The sequence below is a fragment of the Pelodiscus sinensis genome, chromosome 2 (genome assembly GCF_049634645.1).
Source record: "Pelodiscus sinensis isolate JC-2024 chromosome 2, ASM4963464v1, whole genome shotgun sequence".
In the NCBI taxonomy this organism is placed as follows: domain Eukaryota; kingdom Metazoa; phylum Chordata; order Testudines; family Trionychidae; genus Pelodiscus; species Pelodiscus sinensis.
The window spans coordinates 115,255,386-115,270,427 of NC_134712.1; the positions used below are offsets into that span (position 1 = coordinate 115,255,386).

Here is a 15,042-nt window from a genome sequence, read left to right on the forward strand (position 1 = left end):
AAATAGGGGGAGCCTAAATTTCTTATTTGTATTTTCAGTAGGGTCTAGAAGCAACAAAGCAAGCTGGGGGCTCCATCATGCTAAGCATTGTACAGACACACGAGAGATGGTCCTTGCCCCAACAGGAAAATTCAGTTTAAAGAGACAAGTCAGACAAAGATTGGCAAGTAAAACAGAGGCACAGAGAGATGGAATGACTTGTCCAGGGTTACACCACAAACCCGTGGTAGAGCTAGGATTAGAACCAAAGTGTTCTGACTCTGTCCACTAGACCAACGGGGCCGGAACCACAGTGAAACACTTATGTGGTCTTTTGGCCATTTGACTTCAGCTCCTGGCTATGCTCAGAAACTGTGAAAGGAGGAGGGGAGAATGAAGATCGTGAAAATGAAAAGTGTATTGTTTTAAAATGGATTACTTCATTTTTGAGCCTTAGAAATCTAGTTCTTAGGCATTTGTACTGTCACCCTTCATTCTAATACACTTGAATCTGGCAATCCTGGGAAACAGGGCCAGGCCAGGGAGGGTACTGCTCCATGCCACTAGGGCGGCGGTGGGGAAAAGTCTCCTGCAGAGCGCATCGCTGGGCTGTTGTTCTCCCAGCTTAGATTAAGGGGGAGTGGCAGCACACAGAGCTGTGTCTACCTGCCAGGGACCATAGTACACGCATTCCCAAATTAGGGTCACGCAGAGTATGGAGGTTATCCTGTATCTCAATCCCTCCCTTGTAAAATTGGTAGCAGAGAACTTGAAATGTAGGGGCTTCTGACCCTTTCTCCCTTTTTGTTTTTGTTTGGAGGTAGGAGGGGCATGTTTTGGTGGGCTTGGGAAGAGTAGTAGAAGGGAGTGTCTGTCACTTTTGTTATGATAAGTTTTTGCAGCATTTCCTTAAAATGATCATCCTCTGGAGGTTTGTGTAATCTCTACTCTGACATTTGTTCCATAGCTAGATTCTGTCAACTGGGAATGCTTTTTTTCCCCTGGGCTCTGTATTTCCCTCAGAGGAGCAAGCGCATCTTGGTGGCTTGTAGGTTGAAATCAGCCAGGAGGTGCCAAGGTACAAATATCATTTAGCATCTGAAATCCAGCCAAGGATCCATCTGTAACACAGCTAGTGCTTGGTCCATTAATTACTTTATGATTTGGAATTGGAGCTGCTGAACTAATCATGGGCACTCTTTCAAAGTGTTTAACTTTTTCCCTCTTCATATAATTGTTTGCTGTTCATGCATATGCGAATATCTAATAATAATATCTAGCTTTTTTTATTGGGGTTGTTGGCAAATGCCCAAAGCAAACACAGTTTGCTATTTACTTGTTACCTCTCTAAGTAACAAAAGGGGGAAAGACATAATCAGGTAACCAGGCCTTCAGTCTGCATACGGGAGGAAAGGGAGCAGTGTGTGTGTTTGAAAGAGCTAGGTCATCATTAGGACATTTTAAACCAGGTCTTGCTTGAGAAGTGGCTGCTGGAGAGGAGAGGGGGGAGGAAGAGGAGTTTCTTGTATTATAATATTGTGAGGGAGATCTGAGAGAGGTTACTAATTGCTGTGTCTGATCATTTCAAGTGGATCATCCAGCTGTTTTCTTTTCATAGACATTTTTTATTACCACCTCCATAGTCTTGTGGAAGATAACCGGTCTGGTATGAAATAGCACTGAATTCCAGTGGGGGTTTTTTTTTACCTTTTTCAAATTTTTACCTCCATGGCAGTCTTGAACTCATGAGTTTTCAGTGATACAAGTGCTGGAAATGTTGCCAGCATGTGCCGGTCTCTCGCTATAGTCATTCGTTTTGTACCACGTTCAGCACAAATGATGCATCAACTTGAACTACGTCAGTTACAGTTTGGCATTCTTCACAGCTCTTGAAGCTTCACAGGCTTGTCTGCTCCTGTTCCAAATACTGTATATCGTTCTGGAATCTTCCTCCCATTAAGTTGTATTTAATTAGTGATCATGTATATTTTGTTAATCGAGTGGCAATATATCGGAGACTTCTGTTTTCATAACTGTTACTCCCTTGCTAGCAAGCTGGAGAAAAATGATTGATCTTTATGGGCAATCCAAAGCCCATTCATTGTCTTACAAACTATGTCTAAGATTGAAAAAGCTATAAAAATCAAACCTTTCAAAGTTAATGATTCTTTGAAGCGCCTCAAAAGATTAGCTACAGGTCTAAATGCATGATGCCCTACTCATACAGGCCAAAAGAAACTTGCTGCATTTTGAATTATTCATGAGACATCTATATTCACATTAAACAATTTAAATGCTATGAATCTCAAAAACAGTATAATCATTATACATTGACTTTCCGTTGTTGTTAAGCAGTAGTTTTTGTGCATACCAAGATCACACTGGATACATTGGTAAAATTTCCTAATAGCTCAGAATTCTTCCACTTTAGACTTTCTTTGTGGGGACGTCAGTCTTTGAAAATGAAACTCATTTATTGCTTGAGCCCCGTGTGGATACAAAATTTGTATCTGCACCCAGATCAATAGCCACAAAAATGAGCCATGGATATCTACATTGACATCCATGAATGCAGATAACTAGTTGTAAAGCAGATATCAAGTGGATACTGCAAATTTGCAGAGTTCTACATAAAAAAAATTTGTATCCATATCTGCATCCGTATCTGCCAAAATGTGGTTACTCACTTATTTGTAGGGCTCTATCTCTTTTAGTTTCCTAAGGATAGTTTGTGCATTGCATAGGGTTCTGCGACTCCAGAAACTGTGTTAATTAAAATACAAATGCAGTAACAAGGATTGTGGGCTTTAGTGTACTGAAAAAGCTAATTTCTGTATTCCAAACTCCAATTTATTAATTCACAGCTAGACTCAAGAGTTCTAAGGGGTGGCCTGGTGTGCTGTTGACTGATTGCTATGAAGGGATGATTCAGCTGCTCAGAACTCAGATTTGTAGTTACCATTCATGTGATTTTTGTTAACAAAATATTTAGTGTTATCACAGACGTAGTCAAAAGAGTGCCAGAATATACAATGAAGAGCTAATTAATGGCATAGCTTTAGAAAATCATTAAGGACATACGGCATGATAGAACCATATTTAATATATGGACCTCACTTGTGAAACACAGCTTTCATTGTTTCTAAGTATGTGCATAAAAAATGCATATGCCATTATCTCCCTGTCCATCTACAGGAGGAAATGTATTCACCAGCCCCGTCCTTTAAGAAGAACCTGAGAAAATATGTAACCCAAAGATTCCTTGAAGGCCTAGTTCTCCACTACTTTACACCAGCTTTATGATGAAACTTGTTGAAACAGATGCATTGATGCTGACACACAACTTATGTACAAGATAGAAATCCAGCTCTGGAAGTCTAACAACTCTGACTATGAGAGAGCAAGCTGGAGAGAATGTCAGAATTGAAGGCTCTTCACTGTCGAGTTATGTCTTAAAAACAAATATAGAAACTAGCAATTCAAGTGTTCCAGCTACTCTCAACTGCTTTGTTAAAATATAAACCGAGAGCCTGGTTTATAGAAATACTACTGCTGTGCTTGAAGTGTGCTGGGGGTAGTTTGATAGCTGTTGTTTTTTAAAAAGGATAGTATAAAATGATGAATGCGGTCCATATATTGGTACACTGGAGATTAATGTGGGGGGAGGGCTTGTTATTTGAGTTACATTAATAGCAGTTCCAAATAATGCTATCTACAATCCTTTTATGTTGGAAGGCTATTAAGGGATCACTGTGATAATCTAGTTTAAAAGCACTGTTCATGCCTACTTTTGAACCAGGAACCTGATTTATGATGGGCAAATGTGATCTGCACTAGGGATGTTAACTGGTAAGCATACTGGTAAGAATGAGGCTTACCAGTATGCTTACCGCTTAACCGTCTGTTGCCAGTGAATTCCACCATCAGCCAGCTACTCTGGGCATGGATCAGCCCTATACTTGAAGGGTCAAGCAGGCCAGGTAGCAGGATGTCACAGCCGCAGCAGGGTTGGGTGGTAGGCACTAAGTTAAAATAGCTAACTGTTTTTACAAATCTAATCCTTGGTTGTTTTCCAGAAACTAGCCAGTGATTTCAAACTCAAGAAAGACCTCCTAGTTTCCACCCTTCTGCTTTCACCTCCAAACAACACAGCCTTATTATTTGAAGGGGTATGTCTACATTAGCCCCCTAGTTCGAACTGGGGAGGCTAACATAGGCATTTGAAGTTGCAAATCAAGCCCGGGATTTAAATATTCCATGCTTGATTTGCATCTTCCCGGCTGGTCGCCATTTTTTGAAATTTACAAATCCGGACTAACTCCTTGCGTCGACACACGGCAGGGACCCAGTATTTCGAATTAAAGCCCTAAATCGAACTATCTGTTGTTCCTCCTAATGATCATCCCACCCTATCACCTTGGTTGGCCCTTTAAGGGTTTGGAAGGGGGTAGTGAGGGATACATGTAGAGGCCTAGGGGTCCTGGGAAGAAATTTGCCTTTTAAGAGCCTGAAAGAGGAATCAGGGCAAAGCTCCCCTCTCACCCATCAGTGGGGAAGCATTGGGAGAAGGGAAGAAGCATAAAGACTGCCTCCTTAGATAAGAGAGGGCTGGCCTGCTGAACCCTCCATTTTGGTAGGTTAGTTGGGAAGGGTGCTGGGCTGAAGGAGCTGGCAAAAGGCTTGCCTCATCTTAGTCCGTAGTGAGAAGCCTGAGAAACACAAATCAGAAGCCCCAGCCCTGTCCCTGGCTCAGAGCTCCAGTCCCGGCTCTTGGGATGTGTGGGCCGATCACATTTTGGGGGAGGGGAGATCTGACATAAAAAGTTTGAGGACCACTGGATGAAATTCAGAGGGCAAAGAACAGCTAGCAGTTCAATGTAGCTGCTGCAGCAAAGAGCTAAGACTGGCTTTTTGGCAATTCTTCCATAGCTGTTCCCAGGAGAAGCTGTGAGGAATTCCATGGTCAGCACCTGGGCAGCAGAATCTACAACTCTCTTGTAAAGATATTGATAAGAGACTTAAAGGTGAGAGTAGCCCAAGGAAAAAGGTAACAGTCACAGGACTGAAAGAATGGCTGTTAGCTGCTTAAATGGGGTACCCAGACAAGAACCCAGAACTCCTCCAGGCCAAGAGGAGAAACATTGGTGTCAAGAATAGTAGAAGCCAGGAACAGCAAATGCCAGGTAAAGGCCAGAAGGCCATTTTGAAGGACATGAGATTTTTCTGCTAATCCCCATAAGGGGAATGGACTGAGCCATGACCTGGCTACGTGCCTTCAGACTGATGTCCTTGACTGAATGGGCTCTGGGGTTAAAAAAAATCCCTGTAGCACCACGACTGGACACTAGGAGTCGCTCCTTAGGTGAAAGACCCATTATGACAGTATCACGTAGTGTGTGTGGCCAAAAACAAAAGGTGGAGGGTGCGTATGTGATAGTGACTTTCTTTAGTTCAAATTAATGAAAACAGGCTACATAGCACTTCACCACCAAAGGAACAGGTTGGGAAACTCTTAATGGACTGGGAGAAACAGAGGTTCTGTTCCTCCATCCATAGTATGAAAGTGTAAGTTGGACTTCAGTGGATATGTGTGGGCAGAGTCTGAGGCTGCATGGAACCATATGAAATCAGTGGGGCTCAAGAGTCTTCCTACATGCATCGCAATCTCTGGTATTAAAGTGGTTTTATGAGAGCCTTTCTCTTTGACACAGTAATGCTTAGGCTGCCTTGTTGACAAGGTCAAGAATGCTGGTCTGGCAGATGTTTGCTCAAACTACTATTTTAAGCTGCTTGTGTCTTAAGACTGGTACCACAGATCTTTGGGAACTAGAGAGGCTAATCTAATGTGCAGTATATTTCCATTAGTGATGCTGTATTTGACACAGTGAGTTTCTGCTAATGGTACTTGAAAGTCACGGTCATCCGGTAACTACAGCCATTTTTCATCTTCTTTAGGGAAGTGGGAACAACTTGATCATACATAGGATAGCCCAGAGATGGTTTTGCGTCTGCTTTCTTTTCTGAAGTTCTTTGCTGTGTTTATGTAGTCAGTCATTGCTGTAAATGGAATATTATGTCTTTTGTGCATCATTGACTCAGAAACGCAGTTATACAATTTTGACACATCTTCCTGACTTGATATAAAAGTTGATCTTGTCTCTGCAAGTTTTCATAATGGACACTAAGCTCTTGATAGTGGACACTAATCTAAGCTCAGCCATTGGAAAGCTGAATTTGCACCTGTCTAATGAAATGTGTTTGTTTCTATAGCAACAAATCAACATACACTTCCTGAAAGAATACTGGAGTGTGAATGACTGTGATGTCTGATTTAAAAATCAAAACAGATGTATCCTTGAAAGCTATAAAAACATAACTTGGAGGACATCTCCTGTAACCAGGTCTCAGGAGCCAGATGGGGTCACTTAGGCTGAACTGCAATGAATGGGGCAGCCATTCCCAAAGCTGGTGGTTATTCCAATACCAAGTCAGGGCAAAACAGCCTCTAAGATACCTACTGGTTACCCAGAAGCCAATGACACAATTCCCTTAGAGCAACCCAACCTTAGGCTTGCACCCGTACACCTAAGTCAAAGATCTACCAATCCCAAAGGATAGGACATATTACTTCCAGGTCAGTGAATATTTCAAATCTTATCCCAAATACATAGGGACAGCCAATTCTTATTAAAACTAAAACTTATTGAAAATGAGAGAGAGTATTGGTTAAAATATTTTTTTATATGTAGATAGATAGATATTTAGATAGATATATACCCACAGTCAGACATGAGTATAGTTCTAAGATTAGATTCATAGTAAAGACTGTGAGCTTCGTAATTGTAAAGAGTTCTTTTAAAGTTTAGACCATAGGTTATAGTCCAATGTCCAACATCATTTTTAGAATATACCATCTTAAGACTAGGAGCTAGATCCTTATGGCTTAGGTTTCCCCTACATGAAACCTTAAGCAGATCTGAGATGACAGGATTGGCACCCAGTGGTCATCTTATAGATAGAGTATTCTGGAAGCCTCTTGACCATATAGTCCAGGGTGAACAATAGGCTGTTGATGGAACCTTCTGTTTCCTAAACACCATGGTAATTAATAAAGATAATTTATCTATTAAACAATGTATCATAGAATTTAATGAAACATATAAAAATGCCCTTTTGACTTCTGCATCAATAGCTGTGATAATAGACAGGTTAACATGTTTCCATGGTTAACATCTTTTTGTAAACACACACAATTAGTATTGCCTCTAACTTTTAGCACAGGGTGGGGAACGTTGTTTGGGTTCGGGGCCCACTGACCCACAGAAAAATCGGTTGGGGGGGGGGAGGGCCACACGCAAATGAGAAGCTATCCGTCAGGGGTGGCAGGCTTAAGTTCCCCACCCCTGTTTTAGCAACATAGGTTTGTATTTTAAAGTTCTAGCCTGACTAGCACTGAATAGTATGAATTGCCACTTACACATTTTTTCTAACATGTCTCTACAAGGTTTTCTTTGGGCCATTTGGCCTTCAGGATGCTTAACCCTCTCTTGCTATGTGTCATGCTTAGCATAAGTTTTGTTAGTTATATAACAGTGGTAGCAACAATGGTTTTATGGTCATATGATAATCAGATTGTCACACTTCTGCACTGGGGGGGGGGGGAAAGGAATTGGTTAATCCCAGTCTACTTTATGTCTAGGAAGGATGCCTTATTAATGGGATGGGAGCTGTGTGTTTAATCTTGTTTTCCTAATTAAACTGTGAATGCCTTTTTATGCAACAGTAAGTGTGTTCGGGTTATTTTCACCCCTGCCAAAGCTGAACTGTGGTTTGATTATGACTAGGATAATGAAATTTTTGACTGCTTCATTACCATTGCATTTTCCTTTGTATGGGTTGGCAACATTCCAGTTCCAGCAGTAGTGTGGTGCTAGCCTTGGAACAAAGTGATAAACGTTCTGCTCAAATCCCCATCCCACATACAGCTTGGCTTCTGATGAAGGACATCTTAGTTCCTGCTTTTCCCCTTCCCCAGCTTTTCATATCCAGCATCTTCATCATTTAATAAGTGTAACAACAAAATAACTCTGGAAGAGTTCTAAAAGAAAAGTATCATTGATAAAGGGATGGTGACAAAATTGTTTGTCTCGCCCATATATTTGTTTCCATTTGCAGTTAAGGGCTGCACAATCAGTATTTCTGGCAGCCTTATTATGGCTAATGATTAACCCCTAGAAGTGAATGTAGACAAGCCTGAAGTGTAGACTGCAGGGTACCAGCGTAGTTCTAGCTGAAAAGAAAAATCCATCAACATTAGGATGTGGCTCTATGATCTGAAGCAGTTTTATTGCTGTACTTCTGTTGATTTTGAAAAAAAGTGATTCTGCTAGATCCAGCTTCATTTCTGAGACTTAGTGGGTGACTCTCCAGGGCCCAGGGATTTTAAGGAATTTTGTCAACCAACACTGTCACAACGGCTGCTGAGCTTACTGAAATGGCAATAATGATGGATTTCACTGAAGAGGGAAGGGAGAGACATATGGGAAGCTTTCTTGCTAAAAGTTGAGTGAGATCCCCTATGGGGATGGGAAGAAAATTTCAAAGGCAGAGGCGCCTTATCGACTAATCAAATAGCTATGGATGTTAAATATTAGTTAACTGAATAGTCAAGTAACCTCATGAATTCTTATCAGTTAATTGACTATTCTATAGACCCTGGAGGTGGGACCAGCAGCAGCGTGGGGTGCCAGGTGGGAGCTAGTCTGTGAGGGGAGCCAGTTTAAAAACCAGCTTCTCTTGTGGACTGGCTGCTTGTTCTCCTATGCTTCTGCCTCTGATAAAGAGGCAGCAGTGCGGGCCCAGCACAGTCCGGAACTGAGCTGGGCTGCCTGCCCATCTGGCTCCTAATACATTTTAAATGCAGAGCCACAGCAGGGGTAGGTCCCAAACCCAGCATGAGCCAGAGCTGAGCCGGGCTGCTGGCCAGCCTGCTAAAAAATTTACTGGTTGCAGAGGAGGTGGGTGTGGAATGCATGTAGTCTATAGCATTAACCTATAAGCTTTTAGCTTATTGATTAATCGGTTACTGAACTACACTATTACATCCCTAGTTGATGCAAAATGCATGGACTATTCAATTAGACAATTACTTGAAATTTAATATCCCTACTTGGCATCACTGGTACCATGTTCTTCACCATCTTCTAGGATCGGGCCCTAAATCTTTGGGACACTTGGGAGCTTTTATTTGCCACAAGTCTTCAGCAAAATATTTTTGGGCCCAAGACTGAGCAAAATGTTTCTAAAGGACTATTGTATCCTCTTGGTAAATCAAATAGGAAAAAATTGTGATTGACGGGAGTACTTTGGCTCCAGTGCCATAAAAAAAAAATTGTTTGCATTGACCTTCAAATTTTGCATGTTCCCTTTTGTTTCAGGAATAGAACTTTGTCCTCCTGGGCACCGATTTATGGTCACCATGGTGGCAAGCTTCATTGCAATGGCAGGACAGTTCCTCATGCCAGGCTTGGCTGCCCTCTGCAGAGACTGGCAGGTTCTTCAGGCTGTCATCATCTGCCCATTCCTGCTGATGCTAGTTTACTGGTAGTAAGTATTTCTGCCTTGTTTCTTGTATTTAAAGATGCTTGCTTCTAAAGCTGGGTTTGGGAGATGTTTTGGTATTGGGGGAAGGCCCCCATTTTATTATAGTCTATTGAGATTTTCCTTTTCCTAGTTATAAAATGCCTCCTTCAGTAAATAGGCAAATCCCTGCAACAAAGCTTCAGAAGGAAAAACTTTTACTCTCTAATGTAGCTTCTTCTGTTTTTAATGGGAGGGACAGAGGACCATTCTAGTTTATTAAGCTGCCATCTGTGCTTCGTGCTTCTTTGAGGAGGGGCCATGTTGCAATCGCAAAATATAAAAAATGAGAAGAAAGGTAAGTTATCACCAGCAGGATGTTGACTGTTTAGCCTTAGCTTTAGCCCTTGGAGATCTGCATTTCTAAAGTCAAGTTTTCCCCTTAACCACCTAGCGTAGTTCTTGCTTGCCCCTTCAGTTTCTTTGGCCTTCACTAGGCTAGGATTTAAAGCGGTGAGAATAGCATGTATTGGCCAACATGTGCAACCTAGCCCGTTTTCTACATTGCCCTTAATATGTGCTAAGCTCATTTTCCCCGACCGAGTCTAAATAGCAGCTAGGAGGGTATTTCTCAGATGTGCAGCACACTAAAATTAAGTGTGATCATGATGGCATAGGCAGCTGCTCACGGAAGCCGCTGGAATTTAGACTCAGGGAGTCAGACAGGATTATACTCTGGTGGCTAGCCTGACCCACTGCCCATGTCATAGCAGCCATGCTGTTATTTTTAGCGTGCTAGGTGGAGCAAAGCCAGTGTGTGTCCATCTACTCATGCTGGGAAGTACCTAAGGCTCCCACTATGCTTCTCACTCAGGCAGCTTTGCATGTTTTAAAATCTGTACGTATCCATGCTGTACCCTGCAGTTCTAGCCTTGTCCATCCCTCCATGTTAGAGGGAGAGGTAATATCTTTTATTGGGCCAACATCTGTTGGTGAGAGAGACGGGCTTTTGAGCCATGCAGTCATCTTCAAGGCTGAGAGAGATACTCCGCATGTGACAGTAGGGATGTTAAATATTGGCCCCACTCCCAAGGAGCACCCTGCCACTTTGTGCTGTTGCCTCTGTATCAGAGGCAGTAGTGTGGGGTGCCAGGCGGGAGCTGATCTGCAAGGGGAGCCTCTCACCCCTTGCTGCTGCCTCTGATACAGAGACAGCAGTATGGGGTGGCAGCAGCTCCTGTCTGGTGGGTGCGGGGGGGGGGACGTCTGAGCTCCTGGACTCGTCACTAGCCAAAACTGAGCCGGGCTGCCTGCTCCTAATATACTTTAAATGCAGAGCTTCAGTGGGAGTAGGTCTCGGACCCATTGCAAGCCAGGACTGAACCAGGCTGCTGACCAGCTTGCTAAATAATGTACTGGCATGGCATGGGGTGGGGAGGGGAGAATGCACGTGTTCTATAGCATTAACCTGAAAGCTTTTGCTTTTTGGTTAATTGATTAATCAACTACACCAGGGCTACTCAACTTTGGAAACCGCGGGGGCCACAATGATACTCACAGCACATGCTGAGGGCCACAACTTAAGTGTGATTGCAGATATATGCAAATATATATGCAAATAGCTCCTGGCACCTCCTCCCTCAGGGCTAGGAACACCGACACCCTGTACCTGCCTGTTCCAGCCAGCCCATCTGCTTGCATCTTTTAGTGCTCACCCCGCCTGGGAGATGCCTTACTGTTGTGGAGCGTGTTCCCAGTGGAGGCCATGTTCAAAGGATCCCACCCAGGGGCTGCGTGTTGAGCTCCCGTAAACCCAAACTGCACCACTGGCCACAAACAAATGGGCCGCCGGCTGTATGCAGCCCACAGGCCGCTTGTTGAGTAGCTCTGGACTACACTATTACATCCCTATGTAACAGCTACATTCAAGGTAAAACAGATTGTTTAGCATAGGTAGTTAGCAAATATTATAAGGGATCATTCATGGTGAAGTGGTTCCTTAACACCTCTGTAGTCATGGGTCAGAAAGAGGGGCTGAATGGATTACAGTGTGTTGGAGTAAACCATAAATTCAGTGCCTCAGTTCTAGCTGTGATTTTTAGTGTCTAGCAAAGTTATGAATTTAAATTCCAGACTTGTCTTTTGAAAGTTGTGCAGGTTCCTTTGAGAATGAGGACTGAGAGGTCAGCTGTTTTCCTGTGTGACTTCATTCAAGAGCATAGTTATTGTCTGGTTTCACCCACGTAGCTCTTATTGGGCCATTTAATGCACTGGATGAGGTACACTGCATGTTGTTATAGGCATGTATAGGATCCATGGATCTTGAAAGCTGTTGTGGGAAGTGTTGATCAGATGTGTCTTCAGGATTTGTTATTTTGTGCTGCTTTGAGTTGTCGTGTCCTGGTCTGAGCCTTAGCAGGTGTACATTATCACATATATTCTACAGAATCTGTTGTTGTATTTTAGCATAACAGTTCTGGTTTTAAGTGGTGCATATTGCTAGTGTGCAATTGCAATACCATCCATTACAAATATTTTATTTGATAGTTTTACTGTCCTTTAAGAAGACAGATTATTAACATACCAAACAAACCAACAAAATCAAGTCTGTGTAAAGAGACTTTTTAAATATTAAATAAACTGCAAATCAGGATCTGCCTAAGCTCCAGGTAAACTCAAAGCAAAGGCTCCTGCGAATATTAATGAGAGTTGGAAATACTAACCTTTCATCCCAGACTTCATGGTTTTGCTACTGACCAAATTCTGCCCTTCAATATGCACCTATAAATCCTATTGGAAACAGGTAGGGAAGGATGGAAAGAAGGTAGAATTAGGTCCTGCTTTTGATAATGGTAGCAATAACAAAAGTATCAAGAAAAAACAGACTCTACAAGTTTGGAAGAGCAGAAAGGGACTGAAAATGTTTGCTTAGTTACACAGGGAGTACATGTATGCTTCATGTATGCTGGATGCATGAGTATTACCTGTCATACCTTTTTAAGTGGGATGCCCTTTTAATGAAGCAGGTAAGATGTTGTCATTTTTATAGTTCCTTCTATTGTGTAGGCATGTATTGTATGCAGAGTTTGGATGGGGAGGGGAGTGAACTTGTGTTTAATTGTAACAGAGGAAAAAAAATGAAAGTTGCCCTTCTTTGTCAATAATTACCCACACAATGTAAACAGTTAAACAGAAGAAAGGTCCTTTCATCTATCCTATTGTCTCAGCCCTCTTCCTTCCCCCCCCCCCCCTCCCGATCTGTGATGTCTGATATATCTTCTATGACTGTGCTTTCTCTGCTTCCCCCTCACTCTGTAATACAAATTTTATGGTGGCGGGTGCTGTATCCGGGCTGGATCCAGCTCGCCAAATGGGTTGATCTGGACTGTGGAGGTCCTGCCCACGCGCCTGCTTCCAGGCCAGTCAGGGCCGAGGGACGTGGGAGCGTTCAGGGCTTAGTCCACCTTGACTCTAAGCGCTGTGCGCTAGAGGGCAGGGAACAAGAGACTTCACACTACCCACACCCCCAGGTCATTCAGGGCCTGGAGGCGGAGGAAAATGCACAAAGTCTCCTCCTACCCTTCAAGGATCTTGACACTTGAAGTCAACCTTGGAGCTCCCTTGCAGGGCGGGGCAGACTTCATGCTCCTCCTGCCCCCACGCCCTGATTGACCTGGGGGCAGGAGGGAGCGGGTGAAGTCCCCTACCATCAGGGGTGCCTAGAGGGAACTGCCAGCTCGGGGGGAGCAAAGACTTCACATGCTCTCCCTCCCCCAGAACAATCAGGGGCTGTGGGTGGAGAAGCATGGAAGTGTCCTGGCCCCGCCCCTTCTGCCTGAGGCCCTGCCTCTTCTGGGGGCGGCCTGGGGCCACTTCAAAAATTTCTGAAGTGTCCCCGGGTCAAAAATTATTGCCCCACCCCTGTCCTAGAATCTGGAAGATTGTATACAATTGTGCATAAGCTAGGTCTGAGAAATGTGCTTACAATCATGCACTTAGACCCAGATTTTAGATCACCAGGATACAGAAGGCTTTCTGTTTCCTCCTTTGGGTATTAGATGCTTCCTGGATCTGGCTGTCTTGAAGGTCAGCAAGTGCGTTGTTAATTAAAACAAAGAAACCCAAAATCCTAACTCCAAGTTAAGGGGATAAAAAAGGGCTAGCTGGGTTGGGTCTGAGTACACAGGTGCCGTAAGATGAAATGTGTCTTTTCAATGTGTTTCTCAAATTCAGCAGCTTGAATTTTAATTGGTGTAGTTGTTCTGATGTAACCCCCTAGTGCAAACATAGTTTACTCTGTTTGCAGGTTCAGGTCACACTTAATCCCAAGTGTGCCTTAAAATGGATAGCACTGACTGCAGCAGGGTTTGTGAGCCAGTGACCCTCAGCACAAAAATTCTTGAAAGGCATCTTCTCCTCATCCCCATCTTTGCATCTGTGTCCCTCCTTCCTCCTGTCTGCATTTCCTCTCTGTTGCCTCTCTCCTGCCACCTGTTCTGTGTTTGTCCCTCCTCCCTTCCCTTTTTTAAAAACATATTTTGACTTTTTCTATGGTTTGAATTTTCTATGGTGTTAAGGTTTTTGTTCTGTTGTTTCAGTGTTCCTCATGCGCCTTCCCTTTCTCCCAGTGGTCTCTGCATGGACAGCCGCAAGAACTTTTGTACACACTGAAACCAGACACTGACAGGATTTCTAGTTTTTCCCGCCTCAGCTTTTTCCATGGGGAAAGGGTTTGTTTTACCTTTACTCACCACTGCGGCATCTCCTTGCTAGCTGTACTTGGAATTATCTCTGCTTGCCAGGGCATTCTTTGGTGGTGCCTCACCGCTGTCACTTTCATTCCAGGACCCATTCCACTCCCAGGACTACAGCGTCCTCTTTGTGACACAGCCCTCTGGCTATGCCACACTCCGTAATTCCACCCTTCCAGGGGACAGAATCACAGTCCTTCAGTTGAGCCCCTCCCTGAGTGGGGGACCCTGTGCATGGCCGCCACTTGCTGCATCCCCTCCAACTTTTCTGGAAATCTCCCTGGGTCACTTCCCCACAGTCCTAGCACCCTCTTTGCTCTTGCCTCAGGGCCTCCCCTTGCAAATTTCTGCGGCCCATTAGGAGTGGCTTTTAGCTCTCGGGGTCTCTGCCTGCAGCACTGCTCTGTCCAGGGTGCGTGCTGCCCTCTGCCTGCAAGACAGCCAGCCATCCTCCCTCCTCAAGCTCCAGAGTGTGACTGAAGCTGCTCTGCACTGCAGCCAGGACCGGCTTGAGCCCTTTTGGCTTGAGCCCACCCCTGGGGCGCACGGTGCATGCGCTGCCCAGCCCAGCCTGGCCCGGCCAGTGCTGCTGGTGCGCGCTCCGAGCCGTGCAGGGCCCCACAGCTGTGGGGGGAAGGGCACTGCTGGGCCGGTGCCATGGGGCCAGTGTCGCAGGAGCTGGGCGCGTGGTGCCTGATGGCAGCTGTAAGGGACACCATGCGCCCCTTACAGC

The 15,042-nt window shown here is 44.1% G+C and overlaps 1 protein-coding gene across 2 annotated transcripts in view; it reads left to right on the top strand.

The window, feature by feature from the left end:
* Positions 1-15,042, top strand: part of SLC22A23 (solute carrier family 22 member 23) — a 178,536-nt gene that overhangs the window by 120,733 nt on the left and 42,761 nt on the right. For both annotated transcript variants that reach the window (XM_075921326.1, XM_075921327.1), the window contains exon 4: positions 9,417-9,585. In XM_075921326.1, coding sequence (XP_075777441.1) covers positions 9,417-9,585 — 169 coding nt within the window. The remainder of the gene's footprint in view (positions 1-9,416; positions 9,586-15,042) is intronic.